Source organism: Pelodiscus sinensis, chromosome 19 (genome assembly GCF_049634645.1).
Source record: "Pelodiscus sinensis isolate JC-2024 chromosome 19, ASM4963464v1, whole genome shotgun sequence".
NCBI classification, from domain to species: Eukaryota; Metazoa; Chordata; order Testudines; family Trionychidae; genus Pelodiscus; species Pelodiscus sinensis.
In genome coordinates, this window is record NC_134729.1 from 16070779 (window position 1) to 16094492 (window position 23714).

Consider the following 23714-nt stretch of genomic DNA (forward strand, 5'->3'; position numbering starts at 1 on the left):
GGGACAGGTGCATTTCACACCAGGCCCCCTTCTTGGGGTCCAATTGGAAGGCAGGCCGCTCCACACAGCGCCCCCAACTTGGGCAGGAAGAGGATAATGACTTACTACTGCTACCAGCCGAGGAGGGACTCTTGCAGCGCAGCTGGAAGGGGGCGTGGGCTGACCCGGCGGGACACAGATCGGACCTTTCCTGAGCTATCGCCCCCTCCTCAGCTCATGGAGACGGGACTGGCCCTTAGCTCCCCTCCTCGCCTGCAGGGGTCTGCAGCCTCGGCCTTTCCTGGCAGCTTCGTGTTTCCCCAACGCCACGAGCAAGGGCGAGCTGTAGGCAGCCAAGGGGAGGCTTCTACACGCCTGACTCTCCCCGTGAGCAGGGGCCGTGCTGACCCGCCAGGAGGCATTGCTGGAGACCTCAGCTGCTGCCCGTGAGTGATGCCTGGGCCCCTTTAGTGTGGGCAGCAGCCCTGCCGAGCGGTGCCGGCAGTTCCAGCTGCTTGTGCGCCGCCGTCTCTGGTCACAAACGAGGGAAGGGCCGTCTACGCCCGTGGGAAATGGGGAGCTGGGAGTGAGGGGACTTGGCATGCTCCGTGGGCAGCTTTCCTGGCAGGGTGGGGCCTACTGGCATGGCCTCGGGGCGGGGGATTGTCTGGGCTGAGCTGCAGGCATTCCCCACCCCTCGCTCGCTCCTCCCTCACCTGCCCTGGGCTGTTCCACAGCTGCCGCGCTCCACCCCAGAGGGGGCTGCATGCAAGTGGCAGGCGACGTTACCGCTTCATGAGGCTGGCAGCGATAGGGACTGTGAAGCTGCCCTGGCATAGTCGATAGTGACCCCGACTTGAGCTCCATGGCAGGCGGGCGCAAGAGAGCCGCTGAGCCGGCTCCCAGGACACTGCAAGGTGCTATCATGGCACCTTGTGAAGGCACCAGGCCTCTACCAGTTTCAGCTCCAGGAGGATCCCTAATTGCTGCTAGCAATATAGGGTGCATGACACACACGGAGCACTAAGTGGCCCTGATTCTGTCCAGTAGAGGGCAGTGGTGCCACCGACACTCTGACCCCGTCACGGCCCACATTATCCTCACTTCCCTTCAGTGTGCTCTGGGTGGGGGGCTCCTCCCTGTGTGTGGGGGGCTCGGGGTGACGGCAGATGCCCTGGTCTCTGGCTCTTGCTGGCCTAGTGCAGAACTTTCCTGCCTCCCTGTTGATCCCGACGGCTTGTTTGTTGCAGCTGCGGCCGGGGGAGGGGTATTGAGGGCTGTTGTCTGTGCTAACCCCCTTCCTTTGATCAGCGGCAGTCCCGTGGGCGCCCTCTGCCCCGTCAGCACCCCCGCCCCATTGTCTGCCTCCCTGCCGCCCGGGCGGGTGCCACTGTCAGCGCTGGGCCTCTGCCCAGCCATCAGCCTTTGTTGTCTGCAAATCCCACAAGGCCCACAGATGCCCCCGAGCCTCTGCCCTGCGGAGCCCTCCCACCGCGGCTCCACGGCCACAGGGTTGAGCCCGGATCCCCTGCCCGCCCCAGCGATGCTTCCCTGCAGCAGGTAAGTGACTGGCGGGGCGGCAGGGCAAGGCAGGGGAGCCGTCCGGCCGCTGCTCTGAAGTGGTTTCGTATCCTGGGTGCGGCCGTCCTGCTGGGCTGGGGTGCAGGGGCAGGGCAGAGACGGTGGGTAACTCTTCCGCTTGGCTTCTGCCGCCTCCCGGCCCCAGGGCCATGGCCCTGCCTCCTGCCAGAGCCCTCTGCCCCGCGCGGAAGGAGCCTCCGTCCTTGGCTAGTTCTGCCGGGCTCCCGCAGGGTCCCCTGGGAGCGCCGAAAGCAGCTGCCCGGGGCCTGATCCTGCAGGGGGCTGGGCAGCGGCGCGGCTCTCAGCACCGCTCAGGATCGAGCCGCGCTCAAGGGACGTGCGACCAGGTGAGCGACCCTCCTCTGGGCACAGGCAGGAGACCCCTTGGCGCCCCTGCGGGAAGGGAGCTCCCTGGGCCTCGCTGGGGGAAGGGGCCTTGCAGGGCGCCCCAAGTCAGCTGCAGTCCCCCCCCAAAGCAGGGAGGAGCCTGAAGCCCAACCCAGGCCTGCCCCAAACTCTGGGGGTGACTTTCCAGGGCACAACCCCAAAGCCAAGTGTTTGCCAGTGGGCCCTGGGCTGCAGAACGGGCTCAAGCCAAACCCAATTGTGAGAAGATCGGGGGGTCCACACACCAGCGCTGGCCCTGCCCAGGAGGAGCCCGAGGGGGCCTCTGGCCAGCCGGAAAGCCACCGGGCGGGTGGCACAGGGAGCCGAGGGCTAGGCGATCACAGAGCAAGTCCCATGACGCTGTTGGGGCCCCAGCAGCCCAGTGGGCGGGGCACAGCGCAGCCAATCACCGGCACTTCCGCTGGGTGACCTTGGCTATGTCGCTGCCCCGCTCTGCCTCGGTTTCCCGTTACAGGACGGGCGAATGCAGCTGCCCCTCTTTGCAGAGCTCGCTGGGGGCAGGGGACTGTGCCAGAGGGCACTGACGCACACGTAACTCGCTGGGCACGGGCCCGCAATGTGACCCCGCTGCAGGCTGCACTAAACCTGACGGAGGGGAAAGGCAGCAGGGCCCAGGCTGTGATACTCCAGGGTGTTCCTGAGCCTGGGTTCGTGGTCAGGACAGGAGCAGCCCTTAGAACCCGTCCTGCCCCTGGGGGCTGGTTGCTGCCGCACCAGGACGCCCGTGTGAAAGGCCAGGCCGAGCGACCCGATGGATTCTGGGTCTGGCCTTTGCCGCGCTCAGTTCCTCTCTGGTCCCTTCACTCCCTTGGCCCCCGCTGCCGCCGCGCTTCCGTCGGGCTGATCTCCCGGGATTTCCGGCTCTGCTAGCTCCCCGGATCCGGCCCCATTTCCAGCCAGGGGCCGCTCCGGGCCCAGGGCCCAACGCTGGGGCTGTTTCTAGGAGCCAAGCCCCATTCTGAGCCTTGTCAGGGTGACAAATCCCCAAGGTCCCGCCACATGGAGCCGGTTGGGCATTGCTACCCCGTCGGCAGGCAGCGGCTACGGAGCCTCTGCCAGCCCCGCCCCGGCGCTTCTGGTGCAATGAAAAGCGGCTGCCCGATCCCCTCTCCCCCGGCCCCTCGGGCTGCAGCCGTTGGCACGGCACCGAGATGGTTTCCCGCAGCCCCAGCTCCTGGAGTCCTGGGATGGTGGGAGATTCATTCGTAGAACAAATGTCCATTCCCACCCCGCCTGGCTGCAGAACCGAGCCTGCCCTGGGGCGCCAGGGAGCCCAGCAGGCAAAGCAAAGGAGCCCCACCCGGATTACCACGTCAAACGCGTCTGATTTCTAAGCCCCTCGTGTGAGTTCCGTGGCAGGCCGGTCTCTTGGCTTTGAACGCCAGAGACTCTGGTCCCATCCATCCTGGGGCCGGCTACAGCCCCTGTCCCCCAAACCGCTCACCGGGCCTGGCTTTGGGATAGGGGTGGGGCTGCTGCCTTGGGAGAGGCCAGGCTGGGGCCCACGTTTCCCAGGGAGGGCATGTGAGAGCCACACGCCGCCCACAGCAGGCAACGGGCCGGGGACACAGGACCAGAACAGCAGTGGCTCAGAGGGCTGCCTGGGAGCCCAGGTGCAGGAGGGAAGAGAGCAGCCACGAGGAGGTTAATCTGGTTTCGCTCCCCGCCGCCCTATGCCCCACACCTGCGGGGGCCCCGGCGGGGCTGCCTTCCCCATTCCTGCTCAGTGCCGTGTGGCTCTTGCTCAAGAGGGTGCAGCCAGCTCTCTGCGGCGCCCAGGGAGGGCGTGGAAGGCGGAGCGCTCGCCAGCTGGGACTGGCTCCGGAATGACTGGGCGCTCCCCCGCTGGGGGTAAATAGCCTAACTCCCCTTTCTCTTTCTGCTCCGATCAGTCCCACGCGCTGACCTGCAGAGACCGGGAACCGCAACCCAGACAGCCTGAGAGACCCGGGTCTGCCCTGGAGCGCGTCTCTGTCGCCCAGGACCCGGCGTTGGGTACGGGGGGCGAGGAACGGGGGCAGCCTGCCGGGCCTGGCTGTGATTCTAGGGTGCCGGACCAGCGGAGAGATGTTTAAATACACCCCCCCATGGCAGGTCCTCTGTGCCGCCCTGGAGCCCAGGGTGCAGGTAAGCACAATGGCGAGACGCTTTTAGGCTCATTCTTTTGTGTCTGGAGGAGGCTGTGAGACCTAGTGATTAGAGCAGGGGGGGCAGATGGATCTGCAGGCAGATGGATCCTGCTCCAGTAGCATTTCCATCTCTGGCGCCGTGTGCTGGGACAGGGTTAGGCTGGGGGTACGGAGTCCTGGGCTCCATTTGTGCCTGAGGGGAAGGAGGGGAAAGGATTCCTGTGCTGTCTGCTCCCTGCTCTGGGAAGGGGGGTGGCCCTAGGGGGTTCCAGCCCTTGGAGCCAGGACTCCAGGGGCCATTCTGTTCCCTAGCAGGGGACAGGGAGCCAGGATCTCAGTGCCTGCCTCTGGGCCACGGCTGCTGGTGTTACCGCCAAGTGGCTTGGCTGCCAGCAGGCTGGCTGCTTCCCCGGAAGCTCTCGGTGCAAGGGCAGAGCCTGTGGTGGGAGCCAGGAGCCGGAGCCAGAACCCTGCTCTCAACCTGTTCTGGCTGCAGCTCCGCGTCCCGGCCCGTCGGTCACCACTCAGGGGGGGAAGCGAGGCCCAGCTGACTGGCTTGGGCACAGCCGCGGGCGGGGTGTGTCTGCCTAGGGCAGCCAGGTGTCCGGTTTGGAACGGACAGTCCAGCGTTGGAGCTTTCTGTTTGGGAAACAAATGGAGACAATAGAACTGTCGGGTGTTTTCGAAAAGAGATGAGCTGTGGATTGTGATGTCGTGTCCGGTGTGTTTGCTGAAACCATCTGGCAGCCCTATGTCTGCCCCGCACGGCCCTGCTGCAGGCCTGTTCTACCCAGACGCTGTGGGGAGGCTCAGCAGGACGGCAGGGGCGGCCTCCCTGCGCCAGCCACACACCAGGTCCCTGCTGCTCGCCCTCGCAGGAACACTCGGCCTCATGGGCAGGGAGGGGCTCCACCGCCTGCACTCCCCGGACATGCCCCGCAGCTGCCCGCAGGGTCCTGTGCCCCAGGACGGCACAACGGGCTACCCCCGCGAGCGGAATCCCGGCGCCCCGGCGGAACTCGGCACGGGCCCCTCGGGCAGGTGCGGGCTCTTTCCTACCCACGTCAGCAGGCCGTGGACTTTGCTTCAGGTCCCTGGTGAACGGGCCCCTGGTGCTCCCGGCCTGAGTCTCCAGCGAAAAACGAAACTAGCAGCCCGGCCTGAGCTGGGTGCAGACGCGAGAGTGGAACTGAAAGTGGCTATGCCAGCTGCTCAGGCACAGGGCACAGCACCTGGGCTTTTCAGCTGCAGCCAAGTGAACAAGCCCCGATCTGGGGTTTCCATGTTTGTTTCTCCCAGACAAAAATGCTTCTGTGATGTCAACTGCAAAGGAGAGGCTGGGTTTGGCCGCGGGCAGGATCCTCGCCTGGGAGCCGTGCCGAAATTGTACGCTGTCTGTCTGTCTGTCACCAAGCTCCAGCCGTGCCGGGTGCCCTGGGGGTGCCGTGGGCAATGGGGGAGGGAGGTAGTGGCTGGTGGGGCCGTCACCGTGCGGTGCGCACTCTCCTTCGCATGCGCTCACAGAGCTGTCGCCCTGTCACACTGGAGAAACCTCGATCCTCCGCCAAGTCTCCCAGGCCTTGCTGGGGGAGAGACTAGGGCCCGGCAGCCGGTGAGTGCGCCGGCTCTGAACGCTGCAGTGCCCCGGGGAGCCGGCTTTCCCCGCTCGCACTCAGCTTCCAAATGGGACGGGAAATCGACACAGGGCCAGGGAGCTTTGGGTGCTCGCTCCGCGCTGGGCGCAGCGGGGACCTGCCGTGACGAGGGCTCAGAGGGTATGTCTACACTACCCCGCTAGTTCGAACTAGGAGGGTAATGTAGGCATACCGCACTTGCAAATGAAGCCCAGGGTTCGAACCAGCGGGGTTTTAAAAATGGCGGCTCCCCGCTTATGCAAATGAAGCCCGGGAAATTCAAATCCCGGGCTTCATTAGCAAGTGCGGTATGTCTACATTACCCTCCTAGTGTAGACATACCCAGACTGAGTTAGAATAATGATGATAAACCAATGGAAGAGGCCACGGATCAGCTGCTAAGAAACACAGAGCCCCCCGGACGCTGCCCCTGGCTGCAGGCAGAGCTGGGCCTGGCTCCCTCCGGGTGAGTCCCAGCGGGTGGGGCAGGAACGCCGCTGGGTGCTGCGAAGTGCAGGCCCTGGTGAGGTGTGTGTCGGGGGCGGGGGGGACTCAGGTTCAGCGGTTCCTCCCCAGCAGCCAGCTCCAGTGAATTCTTGGAATTGCTCCACTGACTTGGAGCCAGGAGCTTATCAGGGCCATGCAGCCCATGGGCTCCTGGCTGCTCCGGCGGCGTCACCCCTCCCTGCCCTCGCTGCACAGTTCAAAAACACACTCGCTTGCAAGCAGCAGCCCGGCCAGCCGCCCGCGACGAGGCCCCCTGGGGAGCTGGGGCCCGGGCCAGAGGGTCGTCTGACCTACGTGCAAGGTGCTCTGGGTGGGCTGGGCTGGAGGGCGGGGAGGTCTCCTTAGACCTTTCAGCTCCAGGCAGTTTCCGCTGCTGCCAGCGCCACAGCTGAGCTCGCTCCTGGCGCGTTTAGCGGGGCCCCTGTGCCGGGTGCCCAGGCTGTCCGCCAGGGCCGTGTGTGTGGCGTGCCCCAGGAGGTGTGAACGGGTCAGTGTGGGGGGGGGGTGCTGAGCGTATGGGCTGGGCTGCGGGGGCTACGTCTAGACTGCAGGCTTCTTTCGGAAGTCGCTTTTCCGGATGAGGTCTCCGACAGAGAGCGTCCACGCTGCGACGCGCAGCGAAAGTCACCCGCTTGTTGGAGAGAGCGCCCACACTGAACGGACGCGATCTCGCACGTCCGCTGCGATTGCTGTGGGCGGAGCGGCCACCAGGGCACCTGCGCGGTCTCCTCTTTCCTCTTCTTCCGAAAGAGCCCCCCCTCCCCGGCCACACGCGCCTGCTTGCGAGAGCTCTTTCGGGAAAGGCTTCTTCCTCGTGGAAAGAGGTCTGCCCACGTCGGAAAAGCCCCTCGGTTCCCTCGCTGGGCTTCGAAAGAACGCGACTGCAGCGTGGACGTAAGCGAAGTGTCTTCGGTAAAACTCCGTAGTGTAGACTTAGCCTGGGTCACAGCGGGGGGGGGGAGTATTGGCTCTAGACAAAGGCCTCAGGGGCTGCTGGGTCACAGCGGGGACGGGGGGACCTAGGCGATGGCCCAGGGGCTGCTGGGTAACGGGGGGGGGATCTAGGCGAAGGCCCAGGGGTGCTGGGTCACAGCGGCGGAGGCAATATTTGCTCCGGGCAATGGCCCTGGGGACTTTGGTGCCTGGGCAGCATGCGCAGAGCAGACCCTGCGCAGTCCCTGGCTCCGCCGCCTCGCCGGGTCCTCCCGCTCGGCCCTCTCGGCGTGGGGGGGCGACGGGCTGCGTCCGACCAGGACCCGGAGGGCAGGGCCAGAGTCTGGGCAGGGCTGCGTTTCGCCCCTGGGCCTCCTTGGCTTCTCTCGCCGGCGTGGGAAGCAGCCCTTCGGGTCTGGCTCTTACTGCCCGTGCGGCTGGGGGTCGCTGGGGGCTCGGTGTGCGGGGCCGGCGCAGCCGGAGCGAGGGGACTGAGCGCGCAGGGGGCGGCCCTGGCGAGCACACGGGCTGTCTCAGAAACCGGCCCTGTGGCAGGGAGGCCGTTCCGTGTGAGTGGACGTGATCGCTGAAGCTCAGACGTGCGCCTGGCCGCCCCAGGGCTCCCCCGCCCTCTGGAGCCGGAAGGGGTGAGTCAGGCCATGTCGGGTCCGTTGGGGCGGGGACTGGCAGCCCACACCCCTGCCCTGCATGGCACAGCGTGACGGCCCGGCCAGGGCAGGGGCAGGGGCAGAGGCAGGAGTGTCCCCGGACAGCAGGGTACCAGCCAGGCCAGGATTCCCTCCCTCTTGGCTGGACCAAATTCTCCCAGGGGTCGGGCTGTGGGCTCCCGTCCCCTCCCACCTCCCTTCCAAGCCCCCACTGCTCTGCCACCTCAGCTGCAGCTCGCCCCGGTGAAGAGCAGTGACCCCCCCCAGCAGAGGCTGTCCCCATCCCTGGCCACCTGCACTCGTGCTCCCCAAGGAGACCCCCTCAGCTGTGTCTGGCGCTCCAGGGATTCCAGGCTTAGCACCACCCGAGTCCCCTTTGCCACCTGCCCCCAGCCCTGCCTCGCAAAGGAAGAGCCGAGACGGGAACCCAGGCGCCCTAGTGTCGGCAAGCACAAACCCACAGCCCCCTGCCCCGGCCCCCGCCCCGCATCTGCTCCCTCACTGCGCACTGAGAAATCTGGCCTGGGCTGACCAGCAGAGCCCTGTCGCGTCCAGGGGGCGGGCATAATCCGTACATGGGTGAATGTACTGGACCCCGGATGGCCAGCCAAGAGCAACAGGCCCCAGGCTGCCTGGGAGTGGGACAGTGGGTTTAGGAACCTGGCCATTCGTTCAGGAGCTGCAGAGGGTGCTGGTCAATAGCACAGTTGTGACCCTGTCGTCTGCCAAAGGGCAGAGTCTGCATATGTGGATCCTTGGTCGTGTGATGTGTGTGGGGGGTGAATCCGGGAGGGGTGGGGTCATACAGGGACGCAGTTCCTGCCTGCCCGCCCTCTGCACAAAAGCCAGATGCAGGGAGATAAGGGTGCAAAACTCTGTGCTTTGCCAAGGTGGGCGCGTCTCTTTATGCCCATTTTACAGATGGGCAGACTGAGGCCCTGAGCTGGGCCATGATTTTGTGCGAGGCCGGCCAGCAGGACAGTGGCAGACCTGGGCAGCACATAGTTCCTGCCGGCCTATCCCATGGCTCACCCACCTGGCCACGTTGCCCTGGGATCAAGATTTCCAAATGTGACTCGGTGCCCACCTTCCATCACCTTACAGGGTCTGGCTGGTTATCGAGTGTCTAATGCAGAGCACCCCAAAACTGGAGTCCCTGCAAATCACTGGGCTCCTTTCCCCGCTGACCCTGCACTGCAACAGGGCCGGGGGGCGTCACAGACCTGGAGGGACGGCTTCAGAGGCGCACTCTGGAGCCTGCCTGGCGATGCAGCTCCTCCCACTCCCTTCCCGCGGAGGCGCTGGGCTTGTGAACACGTTTCCGCGGGGGCCCAGCGCCAGGTGCCTGCTCTAGCTGGCTGCTTGCTCCATGGCTCGCTGACGTGGCCAGTGCTCACCGCTGGCTGGCACCCGCCAGCATTCCACGGCGGGGCCGCTCCCCACAGGGACTCCTGACCCCGGAAGGGAGATAAGCGGCAGCAGCTGATAAGTTTCCAATCTCGGTGTAGTCAGGGGCTATAAAGGACGGGTAATTACCTGCAGGTCGGACATGAGAGGGTCACGCACAACCTCAGCGGAGCGCAAGCCCGTGGGAACTGCGGCACGACTGGATCCCAGGGGCCCGTGCACGCGGGGCCCGATCCATCCCAGGCGCCAGTGGCCTCCCCCCGGTGACTCTCGCCAAGCAGGTCAGTGGCTGCGCAGTGAAGGCCTGCAGGCGGCATTCGCACCGGCTGCGCAGAAGTGGCTTCCGTGCGCCAGAGGAATCGCACCTGCTTCCGCCAGGTGTGACTTGGCCCTTGCAGCTGTGCCGGGGTGCCTGGAAGCGACCGATACAGCTGCAGGCACTCTCCGGGGAGCAGGTGTGTGCCAGCCACGCGGCAGGACGGGCTGCAGATGGCAGCGCCCGAGGGGGGGGCCCAGGAGCCAGGACTCCTGGGTTCTCCTAGCAGGAAGGCAGTGGGGGGTTGTGATTAGGAGAGGGACTCGGACCTCCTGGCCTCGGTTCCGGGAGGAGCGTGGGGTGTAGCAGTTAGAGGAAGAGACAAGGCAGCTGGGGTCCATTCCACACTCTAGGCTCTTGGGCTAATCTGTCAGACAATTTCCCCACTATAAAAGGGGGTGTCAATATGTACCCAGCCTCCCCAGGCTGAGATAAGAGTATTTGCTGGGAGGAACAGCTGTCACTCATGTGAACACAATCATGAGGACTGATGTGTTTAAACCCCGGGCCCCATCCAGCCTTAGCAAGTGACACTGGGTTCCTGACCACAATGGCGTGGCGGCCAGGAGAGATGTGACCGCCTTAGAGCAGCCCTTTGCCCGGCATTGTGCCATCTCCTGCCCAGGCTGCTCTTGCTTGTTTGGGGCACACAGGGACGGGGGCTGGTGCCGCCCAGCAGGGAGCAGGCAGGCCTGGGACGGGCCGCAGGGACGGGGGCTGGTGCCGCCCAGCAGGGAGCAGGCAGGCCTGGGACAGGCCGCAGGGACGGGGGCTGGTGCCGCCCAGCAGGGAGCAGGCAGGCCTGGGACGGGCCGCAGGGACGGGGGCTGGTGCCGCCCAGCAGGGAGCAGGCAGGCCTGGGACGGGCCGCAGGGACGGGGGCTGCTGCTGGAGATTCTTGTCTTTTCCACCCAGCTCCCGCATTGCTCAGCCTGCTCAGTTTATCCAAGAGACTGTTGAGAAATGGGCTGATGGCGGCCCAAAGCCCTGCGCGGGGGAGGTTTGACTGCAGCGAGCTCTTCAATGGAGCCGCACACGCTCCCATGGCTGGAACCTGAAGCAGAGCCAATCCAGGCGCGGCAGAGGGTGCAGCTGTCTCACGGGGGGGCATTAACCACTGACACCGCTGACCGAGGGGTGGGGTCCTTTACACCAAGGCGGGGGGCCGTCTTAGAGGATGCGCTCTGACCTCAAACAGGCTGCACCCAGGAGTTGCTGGGTGAGTGTGTCTGGCTTGGGTGGCACGGCGGGTCAGACCAGACGCTCAAGGGGGTCTCTGAACCGACCGTCGCGGCGCAACAGACGCGCTCCTGCCGCCGTTTCTAGTAACGTCTGTGGGCTTTGCCGCAGGCTCTTCCTTGTGACAGGAAATCGAGCCTCTAAGAGCCGCTGCCTGTAGCGCCCGGACGGCGCTGCCCGTTCGCGCCAAGGGAGAACTCTGCTTTCCGGGCGGAGCGGTCTGACCCTGCCTCGGGTGCATGGCCACGATTGTTTCATCGACACATCAGGCTCCCGGCCACGCCCCCAACCAGCACACACATTGAATGCGCTGCATTCGATATCTGGGGAGCACCCACCCCTGAGAAGTCTGGACTCCCCCATTGACCCAAAATGGCTCCTGCGACAACTGGTCTCCAGTCATCTGAGGACTAGCACAGACCTCGGCAGGTGTCATCGTGAACAGCCGCACGGGAAGGCACAAAAGCCAAGGTCAAGGGCTGGAATTTATTTCTGTTTTGCACGATACTTGGGTTAAAGTACGATGCATTTTATGAGTCATGTAGGGTCCACACCCGTACAATCATCTCAACTATCTATCCGGATTGCTGGGGCTGATCTTTTCCTGGCTCGAGAGGGGAAAATCTGTGAGGGCGACACAATGTGAGCGCTAAATCCCATTCGTTTTCCGTCCACAGATTCATGCCCCTTTGCTGTCTGAGCTTGGTTATCTTTCCCTGCCTGGGTCTTCTCTAGATATGACCCCCTTCCCCTTCATTTCTGAACATCCGGGGGCCATAACCATCCATGGGCTAACATAATCTTTGTGCTAAGCATCACAGCCAAAAGGAACTTTACAGAAGCAAAACTCAAATCCTCCTGCTTCAGCAACACAGGTCTGTAGCACTGAGCTAAAGGAGAATCCCTAGTGCCAGCAATATAGGGCCTATGATGCACAGCTGAGCAGCCCTGATTCTCTCCAGTGGAAGGTAGTGATGCTACATACACACTAGCCACTTTCTCAATATGTTTTTGTCATATGATTCCCCAAAATGTGTATCCAGGCGTGCTGCCACCCACAGATTTGTATTATAGCAGCTGCCACCAGGGGGCGCTGTTCCACGGTCTGAGTGTACGAGCAAGTTTGGAGGCTTAAGAAGACAGCAATGGTGTTAATTTTGGCTGCTGCCAGGTTTTTGTGTCCGGACAGCTTCAGGAGAGAGGGGGCTGTGAGAGCAGCAGGGGAATTTGCTGCCAGTCCTGGGCTCTGATTTGAGTCAATCTTTGATTTGGAGCTCCTTCTGGCAGGGCCGCATGATGACTTTCGTGGGCCCTAGGCACTTTTGCCTTCGTGGGCCCCTCCCACCATATCAATATTAAAAATTATTTTTGATATAACTTTAAATACTTCAACATTTTATTTTATTTTTCTGTTTTAGGCAAAATTTAATAGATTTTCGTGAGCCCTAAAAGTTTCATTTTTTTCTGATGTGAGAAAAAAATTAAAACATTTTCTTCAACCCTAAAAGTTCATTTTTTTTCTTCTGATTTTAAAAGAAATTAAAACATTTTCGTGGGACCCTAAGAATATCGTGGGCCCTAGGCACTGTGCCTACTGTGCCTACTGGGTAAGCCGGCCCTGCCTCCTGGGATGTAGGCATTCGTGTTGGGCTGAGATTCCAGGTTTGCCCTGCACGCACTTTCCCCACCTCTGTCCTGGAGCAGGTGTATATGTGTGAATAAAACAAGATACACTCAGGATCTGTCCATAGCCTGCACAGCTGCCTTTTTCCTCCACCGGGAAGCTGACCTGCAGGGCCCTGGACATCAGCTACTGCTTGGCAGAGGGGTAGCTCTGGGGTCAAACTGGATTACTGGTGTCAGGAGAATGAGCAGCATTTTCATGCTCATTTGTGACTCCTGCTTTTTGTGCTTCTCTCTAACATGTAACTACCCCTCCCCTCTCCGCAGGGACAGGAAAGTGTCCTTCATGCAGACAGCCTTCTGGCCTTTGAGGAACCCAAGATCAACCCCACAGCTGAAGAGCAGCTCAGAGTCCAGGAAAACATTCCTGAGGAGTTGAAGGAGGAATCGCCCCCAGAGATGGACAGAGTCACCAGACACCTGATCTTCCATATCCCTCACACGAGCCCCAAACACAGCCCCCACCATGACAGCTGGTCTGCAGAGCTGAGCAGCCAGGATGCTCCCTCCAGCCATGGCAACCAGAAAGATACAAATGGCCACGACTGGAGACCCAGCTCTCCACCAGAAGCCAGATCTGAATTAGCAAGCCCCCTGGAGGCTGGAAGGGATCTTTGGACTCCCCCTCCAGACAGAGAGTCCAAGCTGGGGCTCGTGAAGTCCGGGATGTTGTACAACATCAGGACTTATAAAGAGGAGAGGAAGCCCAGCAAGCTGTACTCGGATGACGAGGAAGAGCCGAGTTCCCCGCACAGCCGTGTGGCCATCTCCCCCGAGAAAGCCAGAGAACTGGAAGAGGAAAGGAAAGCCGTCATCCAAAGCCAGGTGGTAAGAAGATGTTCCACCGGGGCTGAGAAGCAGAGCTCCGTAGACGAGCCGGATTCTCTAAGCACGGGCTCAGCTGGTAGACACAAGGCGACTCCAGGAGGAGGCTACGTCACCAGCTTTGCCCTTTGCTTCAATAGCCCTTCCCCGGCACACGCGAGGACGACGCCCGTCGACCCCGAGAACGTAGACAGGGAGCAGATCAACTTTGCTGCTGCCCGGCAACAGTTCCTCCTGCTGGAAAAGACGAACCCGACCTCGCTCTTCAGCCCAAGGCAGCGAGTCATGTCTCCAAAGCCAGAATCGACTCAGCACATCTCCGAGGGGGCGGGGAAGGTGTTTATGCATTATGAGGATGTCCCTAGCCAGAGAGAAATCAACGGGTACGATGTGGAGTATAAGACACCCAGGATGGAGGAGCTGCATGCTCCCAAAAAGGCTGGGATGGAAAGGGAAGAGCCCGATGGGAGAACGGCCAGCTTGACCAAAACGTCTTCCAGAGATGACCTGGACTCCGGCTTGGGCGAAATGTCCAACGAGTTCAGCGCGGGCTACGTTAGCGACGGGAGCATGTCCAATGAGGTCTTCCTCGATGCCAGCAGCCAGGATCCTGGCAAGGAGACGCCCATTGAACGGGAAATCCGCTTGGCGATGGAGAGGGAGGAAAGCCTACGGAAAGAGAGAGGGATCCAGAGACTGACGAGCAGCAATGAGCTGGTGGAAATCCAGACCAAGCCCCTCCTCTCCACCTCTCTCTCTTCATCTTCCTCCAGGAAAGTGAAAGACAAAGGCCGTGTTTCCTTCTACGTCCAGAGGGAGATCGAGCAGGAAATCAAGCGGGAGGAAGATCTGAAGAAGGAAGGGAGGCTCCTGGGGACGTATGACAAGGGGATGCAGCAGGAACTGGGGGAGCGCAAGAAAGTCTTCGAGCAGGAAGATGCCGCCGCAGCCCCGCAAAAACCCACGTTTGCAAAGAAATCAGAGGCGCTAACAGGGACCTCGAACAGCAAATTTGCCATGGCTGGCAGCTTCGGCCCCAGGGACAGTCAGAGAAGCACAGCAGATGAATGGCCGTCTGCCAGCTGCAGCAAACTGGTGGAGGTGGATTCCTCCAGGGCCAGGCAAGCCAGCTCCCCAGAGAGGGCAGATTCCACTGCGTGTCCGGAGGAGAGGGTTGGGCTGCCCGAGGAATACTTCACCACTCGGTTCTGGAAACCCAAGGTCTCCTTTGTGAGCGAAGAGGGGGTGCCGGGCCCGCTCGGAAAGGAAAAGGTGCTGGAGCCAGCGGGCCCCCAGGCGGACCAGTACACGCTGAAGAAGTGCAAGCCCCAGACCTCCTGGCTGATCGAGGAGGAGATCCGGAGCGACATGCAGAGAGAACAGGAGCTGCAGGAGCAGCGGAGGGGCAGGCTGCTGACCGATGACAGCTCTGCCCTGGAGAAAGGCTTCTGGTCTCAGCGCTCGTCTCAGAGCTCAGGTGAGGAGAGCAGCAGAGCGATGGGGCATCACCCCCAGCACAGAGTCAGCTGGAGTCCTGTGTAGCACTGACGTCCTTGTGCTCAGGAGCCCTTTGATCTGCCCTGGCTGCTGAAAGGGGCCTTAGGGTGGGTGGAAACCAGGGATGTAAAATCCCAGTTAATCAGGTAAGTGGTTAACCCTAGGCCTAAGCTGGGTTCCACCAGGGGAACGCTCCAGCCCAGCTGGTTTCTAACTCCCAGGCCCCAGGGCTGCCACTCCCAGCTCCCCCGCACACGGGTGGCCAACACCCAGCCCCTGCTAGGCGGGGCAGGCCACCGGCTCTGGGCTGCTCCTGGGTACTGGCTAACCGATACCTGGGAAGGGCGATGCTTACCAGGTAGCCGATTACCCGTTTTACATCCCTAGAGGATTTTTGCCCTCTGGATGCACTAAAGTGGCCTCCCTGGCTGGCCCAGCTCCCAGTGTACTGGGTGGGTTGGAACAATGGCCACCCACCCCTGAGCGGAATGAATTTTGTTATGCGCACCAGTGCGGAGGTGAAGTGGGACCCATCAAGGGGGCCAGGGGTTCTGGGTGTGGAAGGGGGCTCAGGGCTGGGGCAGAGTTTGGGGGGCAAGGCTGGGGATAAGGAGGGGGCTCAGGGCTGGGGGTTGGGATGCAGGAAAGGGTACAGGCTCTGGGCTGTGGGGTGGGGCCGGGGATGAGGGCTTTGAGGTACACGTGAGTTCAGGGCTGGGTGGTTCATGGTGGGGCAGGAGGGTTGACTTCAGGCTGGGGACAATGAGGAGGGCGCCTTCCCCTGGCCACAGCAGCTCCATGCTGAGACCAGCTTGGGGAGAGATTTCTCTTCCCTGCTGCAGCCCTGAGCCGCTGCCCGGGGCTGACTGGGAAGCCGCCCAGCCACAGCCCCACGCAGAACTCAGCCCGTAACACACGGCATGGGAGGAATTCTGTGCTGCCAAGGGCCCTGAGGGCTCATGGGAAATGAGAACAGCCCCAAGGCTGCTCTCACTTGCCCCGGGAATTGGGCTGGGCCCTGCAGCCCCAGAACCGCGGGAGCAGCCTGCCCTGCCCTGAGCCCAGAGCGGAGTAACTGAATCTAAAGGTCATGGCGCGAGCCCCATCTCGAGCAAACAGGCCACTCCCCAAGGAGCTCCAGGTCTGACTCAGGCAGGTGCCATGCCCGTTTGCTCATTCCTCTCTCCTGTCAGCCTGCCTCGCGGGGGATCCGCTCAGCTGCAGCCGACCAACCAGGGCCAAGGTTAGAAATGCCAGGTCCCCTCCACCCCCGGCTCTGGGGCAAACATCCCCGCTCAAAGCGGCTCCACCCTGCAAGCACTTCCCGCAGGAAGCCTGTGTCCTGTGCGCAAACAGAGCCTGGCGTGTCCACGGCACTTAACCCTCCTTAGGCAGGGCACAGAGCAGCGCGTCCAGAGCCCGCTGGCATCCAGGCAAGTCTTTCCGCCGGGCTCCGTGGCTGGGCTCCCGTCAGGCTGCCTGGGAAGAGACGACAGATCCAGGGCTGGAGGTGCTCAGATTCCGGTTGGAACTCTGGGCTCAGCCCAAAAGAAACCCCGAGACCTTTTGGCTCCGGTGGGCCGCTGCCCTCTGGAAATGCACCCTGGAATCTGCTCCCTCTACACCTCTGCCTTTCTCTTTAAGTCGCCTCAGGCATTGCCGACAGCTACGAGGTGACTCAATCGCCCGTCTTCGTTCCTGCCTCGCACCAGGCAGGGGTGGCGAGGGCAGCGTCTCCACCTAGCGTGCCCAGTCCCTACTGGGGCTACACAGGCAGACTGGCCTCTGAATCTGCCCACGACGGTCCCACGCGGGCCCGGAGGGATGAGAAGCCCAGGAAGCTGAAGGACGACAAGAGGGTGAGCGCTCCAGCCTGGCAGCCTGGGGCTGGAACGGAGTTGGTGCCGGGCGGGGGCGGGGGACCCATGGCCATGCAGCTGCTCAGGTTTCACAGGCACAGAGAGTTGTCAGCGCTGCGCACGGTGCTGATGTGGAAGCAGAGGCTGAGCCCTGTTTCACGTGGAAGCCCTGGATCGCTGGGGAAGGCACCAGGCCAGGCCTTTGGAGACCAGGGGTCTATTCCTGGCTCTGCTGCAGATTCACTGCATGTGACTCAGCTCAGCTACCCACCTGAGAAACCTGCCTGCGTCCCAGGCCTGCGGGGAGGATTCTCATCAACGGGTGCCTGGATCCTGCGGGGCTGCGGCTGGCTGGAGAGCGCAGCACCTGCACCGACTGAGCTCGGATCTGTGCCCGTCAAAGGTGTGCCCAGCCCACGGGCCTGCCCCGGCTCACTTGGATTTCGCTAGCTCCGTCACAACAGCAGCGACGCTGCAGCGGCCCAGGTGAACCGCTAGCATAGGTACCCAGCCCACCCGGCCGCAGCTCCCCCGCTGGTGTCCTTGGAGCCAGGGAGAGCAGAGCTGTGCCGGGCAGGTCCCACACAAGCTGCCGTCACCCCTCTGACAACAGGGTGGACACACTGCGGCCTTGCCAGAGTGGGCAGCGTGAGATCCCTCCGCACCCAGCCGGCACGTGCCCTGTTCCTCCCCACCCACTGAGATGGACCGACCGCTGTGCACGGGTCTGTGCTCCACAGCCACGCAGGGCCTCGCACACGCAGGGCCTCGCACACACAGAGCCTTGCACACACAGAGCCTAACTCATGCAGGGCCTCGCACACGCAGAGCCTCGCACACGCAGGGCCTCGCACACACAGAGCCTTGCACACACAGAGCCTAACTCATGCAGGGCCTCGCACACGCAGAGCCTCACACACGCAGGGCCTCGCACACGCAGGGCCTTACTCACACAGAGCCTCGCACACACAGGCCAAAACTCCCTGAACCTTTCCCTCACTCACATTTTATGCCGGCCTAGCGCAGTCAGGGGGGTTGCATTCTCTTTATCCCGCTCCCCGTTTCTCTGCCGGGTTCCTCCCGTCTGACCCTTTCTTTCCCTCCTGCAGTACGCCAGCATTGAAGCAATCGATGACGTCAACGCGGAGGTAAAGTAGATCTGACCCTTAAGCGCTGCCTGTCCACTTGCCCTGCTGCTCTGACCAGCCTCCCATACCCACAGTGTCCAGGCCACGCCTGCCTTTCTCTGGCACCTCTTCCTGGGGCCCCAAGAGCAGCAGTCAAGTGGACAGGCAAAGGGCTGTGGCTGTGGCATGCAAAGGGCAGGGTGCCGGGCAGGGAACGGGTTAACAGCCTGTCCTTGCTGGGTGTAGCTGCTGTGTCTGGCTTGCAGGGAGGAAGTGATTCCATTAGGAGAGGGAAATGAGAGTCTCTCCCTGCCAAGTCAGACCAGCCTAGGAGCCAGCCCCAGCTGGGACTAGTAGTGAACTGATTAGAAATGGCCTGACCCAGACAGCCTCCAGCACCGGGGAACATCAGATCAGAATCCAGCCCCCGGCCGAGACTCCTTTGCTGAGCCTGGGTCTCTGGACAGCTTCGGGAAGCCCTTATCCATACTGGAATCCAACTCGAGGTTTGTTTTGTGAGCTCTGGCTGGAGTGGGGAGGGGGAAATTCATTTACTGCCCTCCCCCCGCCCCTTGTACACCCTTTGGATTGGCAGTGCCGACTAACCTCTCTCGGCACACACCACAGATGCACCATGTTCAATTCCTAACGTTTCACACCCTCTGATGGTTAAGAACGGTTAGTGAATTATACCGGAAACAGACAGAGCCTTGATTCTCTGCTGCTCTGCACCTTGTGCTGGGGTTCCCTCTGTGCGGGGAGCAAAAGGTAATTGGGCCCGAATGACAACAGATTACACCCGCCTGGCACTGGTGTCACAGATGGCAGCGGTGCAGCGAGCCAGGCCTGTGGTGTTCAGTGCCTTTCCACGCAGCGGCTTAGGCCTGGTGTCCACAGAAAGGCTGCAGAGAGCTGGTCTCTGCTGGGGATAGAAAATTCTTCTCCAAACTGCATGTATTAATAAAGAGCATCTTCCGCGCCAGGCAGCTTACGGGGGCTGGCTAAACCCAGCACTTAAGCGAGGAGGATGTAGCCAAGCATGGGAGGGAGGAGCAGGTTGCCAGAGGCACCTCATGAAAGCTCTCAACTGCTCCTGGAACAGAAGAGGAAGGACTGGCAGCCTGGTGATTAGGGGCTAGCCTGTGACTTGGGAGTCACAGAGTTTAAGACCAGAGGGGATCACTAGATCACCTCGTCTGAACGCCTGTACATCACAGGTCACTATCATCACCCAGCACTCTCACACTGACCCAACAATTGGGATGAGACCTAAGTAGTACAGCTCTCAGGAGACTATGCTGTTCTGTGCCATAGGCAGAGAAGGAGGATCTGACGTGCTCCAGTGCCTGAGGTCCCCATGGTGGCAGGGGAATAATTCAGTGAGACTCACGTGCCATTTCCTGCTCTGCCACAGACTTCCTGTCGGCCCATGGGCACCTCACTTAATTCCACAGCTGTAAGTCAGGGGTAAAGCACTCCGCTGCCTAAAAGGCAGGGCTAGGTTGGTAAATACACTACAGCATGAAAAGCTTAGACACTGCATGGAAGTATAACAGATAGATCCTGCTTCCTCATTCTTCACACAGAGGACAGGATGTAGCTGGAAAGGTATCAGTAGCCTAGCCATGTTCAGTGCTTATTTAAGGCACTTTCCCTGCAACATCTGCCTCTGATCCATGGAACTTCTGGTGTCCTGAGGTCAATAGCCACGGTCACAATGATTCTGACTTCACTTGCTTGCTGTCTGTCTGTCCTCCCAGTGAGGCTATGTCTAGACGGCAGCGCTCTTCCGGGATACCACAGTGCTGCGTCCAAGCAATGCGTTCGCTTTACTGGAAAATTTTTCAAAAAAGCGGATGCGCTCTTTTGCCACCCCTGTGAACCTCATTTTACGAGGAAGAAGGGATGTGTCGAAAGAGACCTTTTTTCTGAAATTTGGCTCCGTGTAGATGCATCAAATTTCAGAAAAGCCTCTTTCAACAGTAAAGAGGAAAAAGATATGCAATTAGTGTACCGCAAATCACATTTCTTTTTCCAATTTATCTTTGCAGTGTAGACCTAGCCTAACAGTTAATAATAGCAGGGTGGAGAACTATTACAAATAGGCCTTATGGATGCAGAAATGTGTAACAAGCTGGACAATCTCACAGATGCGCCTAGTTCAACAGCAACACTCCCAGGGTACGTCTACACTAGCTCCCTAGTTCGAACTAGGGAGGCTAATGAGGGCGACCGAAATTGCTAATGAAGCACGGGATTTAAATATCCCATGCTTGATTAGCATATTCCCGGCCGTTCGCCATTTTGGAAACTGACTAGCCCGAAGTAACTGCCTGCGTCTACACACAGCAGAGAAGTGTGATTCCAAGATAAACCCCTTAGTTCGAATTAACAGTTAAACCTCATGGAATTAACAATTAAACCCCTTAATTCAAACTCAGGGGTTTATCTTGGAATTGCGCTTCTCTGCTGCGTGTAGACGCAGGCAGTTCCTTCAGGCTAGTCAGTTTCCAAAATGGCGACCGGCAGGGAATATGCTAATCAAGCGTGGGATATTTAAATCCCGCGCTTCATTAGCAATTTCGTTCGCCCTCATTAGCCTCCCTATTTCGAACTAGGGGGCTAGTGTAGACATACCCCCACTGTTTTGATGTCAGTGGAAGCAGGCCAGGCTATCTTATCACAGCCTTCCCCCATAAGGGCCTGGCGTCAGGATCAGCCCTAGATTTTGAAAAGCGGGCCCCAATTTTGGGTGCCGAACTTGTCACCTCACCAGCCATATTTTCCAGAGGTGTGTCAAACTGGGCATGCAAAACTTCAGATCATTCAGATCAGTGACCGCTGCTGAAAATGTCAGGCCTAAGATTTGGGGATCAGAGAGGTGGTGGGAGGTAGGGAAGGCCAACGAACAAAACAGTCATAAAATAAAGAAGAAGTGCTGAGGAAGTGAGACTATCATTCTGTGTTTAATGGGTTTAGATTTTAGAAAGCACCCGAGTGACCCGCCACAAGAGTGCTATGGCCGAACGCTGGGAGTCGGGACGGTTCTTCAATAACGACGATGCCTGAGGAACTCTAGCAGCCGAGGAACAACCAGTGGCCTTCCAGGCATTGCTTTGTATCTACATTTACTCTGCTTTGGATTCAATCTTCGCCGAGTTCAACTCAGCCAGTCGTTTCGCCGCTTGATGATTGTAAGACTCATGGACTTTTGAAAATTGCAGGTGTTTAAATCTTAAAAAAGCAGCTGTTTAAAAAGCATAGCTCGTGCACCTACCTCCATTTCCATGAACCAAAGGAATATTGTTAAGGTGGAAAAATGGATCATTTTATTTAGGTCCCCTCTGCTTGTAGATGGCTAGATGAAATGAAATTAAATGAAATGCGGATGATAATCTAACTCCAAGCTGTGTCCTTGTAGCTGGCAAAAGGAGTGATTTCAAGATGTCTTAGGGACTTATCTCCGATGCCATTAGAACCTATCTAGAAAGAGAGATGTCTTTGGATCGTCACAAGCATTGAAATGGAAATTAGAGGATCTAGACGTCAGCCAGTATGATCTGCGGAGATGCAGTGGAATATAATATATAGATATTTTTAAAGCTGTTGTTTATTTTGCTAATAATTTATTAAAGAGTCATATCCCCCTCATTCTTTCCAGCCTGTCTTGTCTGCAGAGACGTTCTGGGGTTGCTGTGCTGGGGATTTGAAAGTGTGCACGTGTTTAGGGAGAATGGGGGAGAGGAGGGAACAATATGGGAAAGAGCCTTAAGACAGAAATCAGTTTGCTTCTTGTGCCCTTGAACTGCAGAAGCAAACGTTCCGGAGGAAGGGGCAGCAGGAATTCGCAGGAGGTCTCATTCTGCCTGGCGAAGCTGAGGTGCTGTCCCACTCAGAGGAATGGGAAAACACAAGCAAATCTCAGGAGGCTTTGCGTGTTAATGCAACAGCTTCCAGGATCCCATCCGGTGGCCAGGCCGTGCGAGCGGCGTGCCACCAGGGGGCTCCAGAGCACCAGCAAAAGCAGGATTTGCAGGAAGGATTGGAAGGGCAAGAGCCCAAAGAGTGCAGGGGGCAAATGACAGGCCTGTGAGCCACTGGAGCAAGTGCTACACGAGGCCCAGAGAACGAGACGGGGGCTGTGGAGCTGCCACCTAACGTCTCTTTGGGGAAGGGAGAATTCAAAGAACGCGCACTGAAGCACCGGCGTGTCACCCTGGAGATCTATGTCCCAATTCTGACTAGAGGTGACATTTTCCAAAGCACCTGTGTGATTGAGGAGCCCAAATCCCATTGGCTTTCAATAAGATTTAGGCTCTTAGCGCTCAGATCCTCAAAAGTATTTGGGGCATCCGCTCCCACGGACGCCAGTGGGCCTAATACCCTCTCAGAGCCAATGTCCTTTCTGAACATTGACTTAGCCTCGTGTTACGGTACATCACAAGCGCAATGAGCGTGCCGTTCTCATTCAATCAGTGTGGCGTCATTCCCTCCAATCCATCATGCACCACGATGCTGTCTCTAGTTAGGCACTGGACGGGAGCCAATGGTAGAAAAGAACAGGGCAGGCAGCAGACCATCTGCTTGCACCAAGCCTTGTCTGAGCCAGCGCCGTCAACCTCGGCTCCCCCAGCTCTAATTTCAGGCAGAAATGTGACAGGGAAGAACCGACTCATGCGGCTGGTGACATTGCGTAACAGCAAACGTTTCCTTCTCACACTTCCTCTTCTGCTGCTCAGGTCTTAAAAGTGGCACCAGGGAGGCACCCTATGGTCAGCGGGGAGAGGCAAGGGGCTGCAATACCTTCCCTGGGTCCCAGTGTTCAACCTTTCCCTAGTCTGACCCTTCCTGCTGGCTCCCACAGCAGGCTGTTGCAGATTAGTGACTTTCCCTCCCTTGCCCCTCCCCCGGTGAATTTAACTTAAACGTGAAAAAGCTTCAGAGAGGAGCCGAGTTGGTCTGTAACCGGAAAAACTTAAAAATCAACAAATAGTCTGGTAGCATCTTAAAGACGAACAAAACCTGTTGATGGGATCCTGAGCTTTCGTTCATGAGCCTGCTTCTTCAGGCGAAGTCCAGATCCAAGCACAGACTAACTCTGCTATCCCCCTGAAGCTTCTCCGCTCACGGTCTCTTTTTTCTTCCTCCCCTCCATTTTTTCCCTTCTCCCTCCTCCCCCTCTTCCCTTATTTATTGGATCTGGACTTCCAACACTGCAGTCATCTGAAGAAGTGGGTTGTGTCCAGTGTGATGGCGCGTCGGGGAGCCCCAGACCCTGCACCCTCATCCGCAGCCTGCTGTGACTCTCAGCCGGCCAGTAGAGTAGAAGGGTTTTCTTGCTTCTCAGAGACACAGCGCAGCATCGGAGAGATGTTAGCACGAGAGCCAGGGCAGAGCCTTGGTCCTCTCGGGGGAAGGAGCTTCACCCCCTTCCTTGGTGCGAAACATCGGCGACGTCTAAACTACACCCGTCTGTCGGCAGAGACGTATCGAATTAGACGTATCGAAAGTGCAAATGAAGTGGGGATTTAAATATCCCGCGCTTCGTTTGTATAATGGCGGCCGCTGCTTTTTTTCGAAACAGGGCTTTTCGGAAAAAAAAAGGCAGTTTAGACGGGGCATTTTCGACAGAAATGCCCCATTTCGAAAGATCCTGTACTTCTCAAAAAATGAATACAGGATCTTTTGAAACAGGGCATTTCTGTCGAAAATGCCCCGTCTAAACTGCCGAGGTTTTTTCGAAAAGCCACATTTTGAAAGAAAGTGGCGTCCGCCATTAGGCAAATGAAGCACGGGAAATTCAAATCCCCACTTCATTTGCAATATTGACATGCCTAATTTACATCCCTTTACCGAAAAAGGGCTGTAGTCTACGCACACCCGATCCTCCCTCTCACCCAATGAAGCAAAATGCAGGACAAT

The 23714-nt window shown here is 59.5% G+C and overlaps 1 protein-coding gene across 8 annotated transcripts; it reads left to right on the forward strand.

Annotated features, from left to right (window-relative positions):
• Positions 1-92: 92 nt before the first annotated feature.
• On the forward strand, positions 93-21443 carry MISP (mitotic spindle positioning). 8 transcript variants are annotated; one of them, XM_075902603.1, is made up of 7 exons: positions 6465-6539; positions 9382-9527; positions 12752-14786; positions 16451-16665; positions 17775-17813; positions 18178-18298; positions 20772-21443. In XM_075902603.1, the coding sequence occupies exons 3-7, from the start codon at positions 12884-12886 to the stop codon at positions 20846-20848; spliced, it is 2355 nt and encodes a 784-aa protein (XP_075758718.1). In that variant the 5' UTR covers positions 6465-6539; positions 9382-9527; positions 12752-12883; the 3' UTR covers positions 20849-21443. The 8 variants fall into 8 exon arrangements, with proteins under 8 accessions (XP_014428480.2, XP_006121976.2, XP_075758719.1 ...); XM_075902602.1 differs by lacking the exon at positions 6465-6539 and adding an exon at positions 7269-7818; XM_014572994.3 differs by lacking the exons at positions 6465-6539; positions 9382-9527 and adding an exon at positions 93-4095.
• Positions 21444-23714: the final 2271 nt, after the last annotated feature.

Excerpts from the sequence above, each read along its gene's own strand:
- MISP (XM_014572994.3), top strand. The coding sequence starts at position 4,036 with ATGTTTAAATACACCCCCCCATGGCAGGTCCTCTGTGCCGCCCTGGAG. Across the intron at positions 16,666-17,774 it reads AGCTGAAGGACGACAAGAGG|TACGCCAGCATTGAAGCAAT; the intron begins GTGAGCGCTCCA and ends TCCCTCCTGCAG. Across the intron at positions 18,299-20,771 it reads ATACTGGAATCCAACTCGAG|ATTTTAGAAAGCACCCGAGT; the intron begins GTTTGTTTTGTG and ends TAATGGGTTTAG.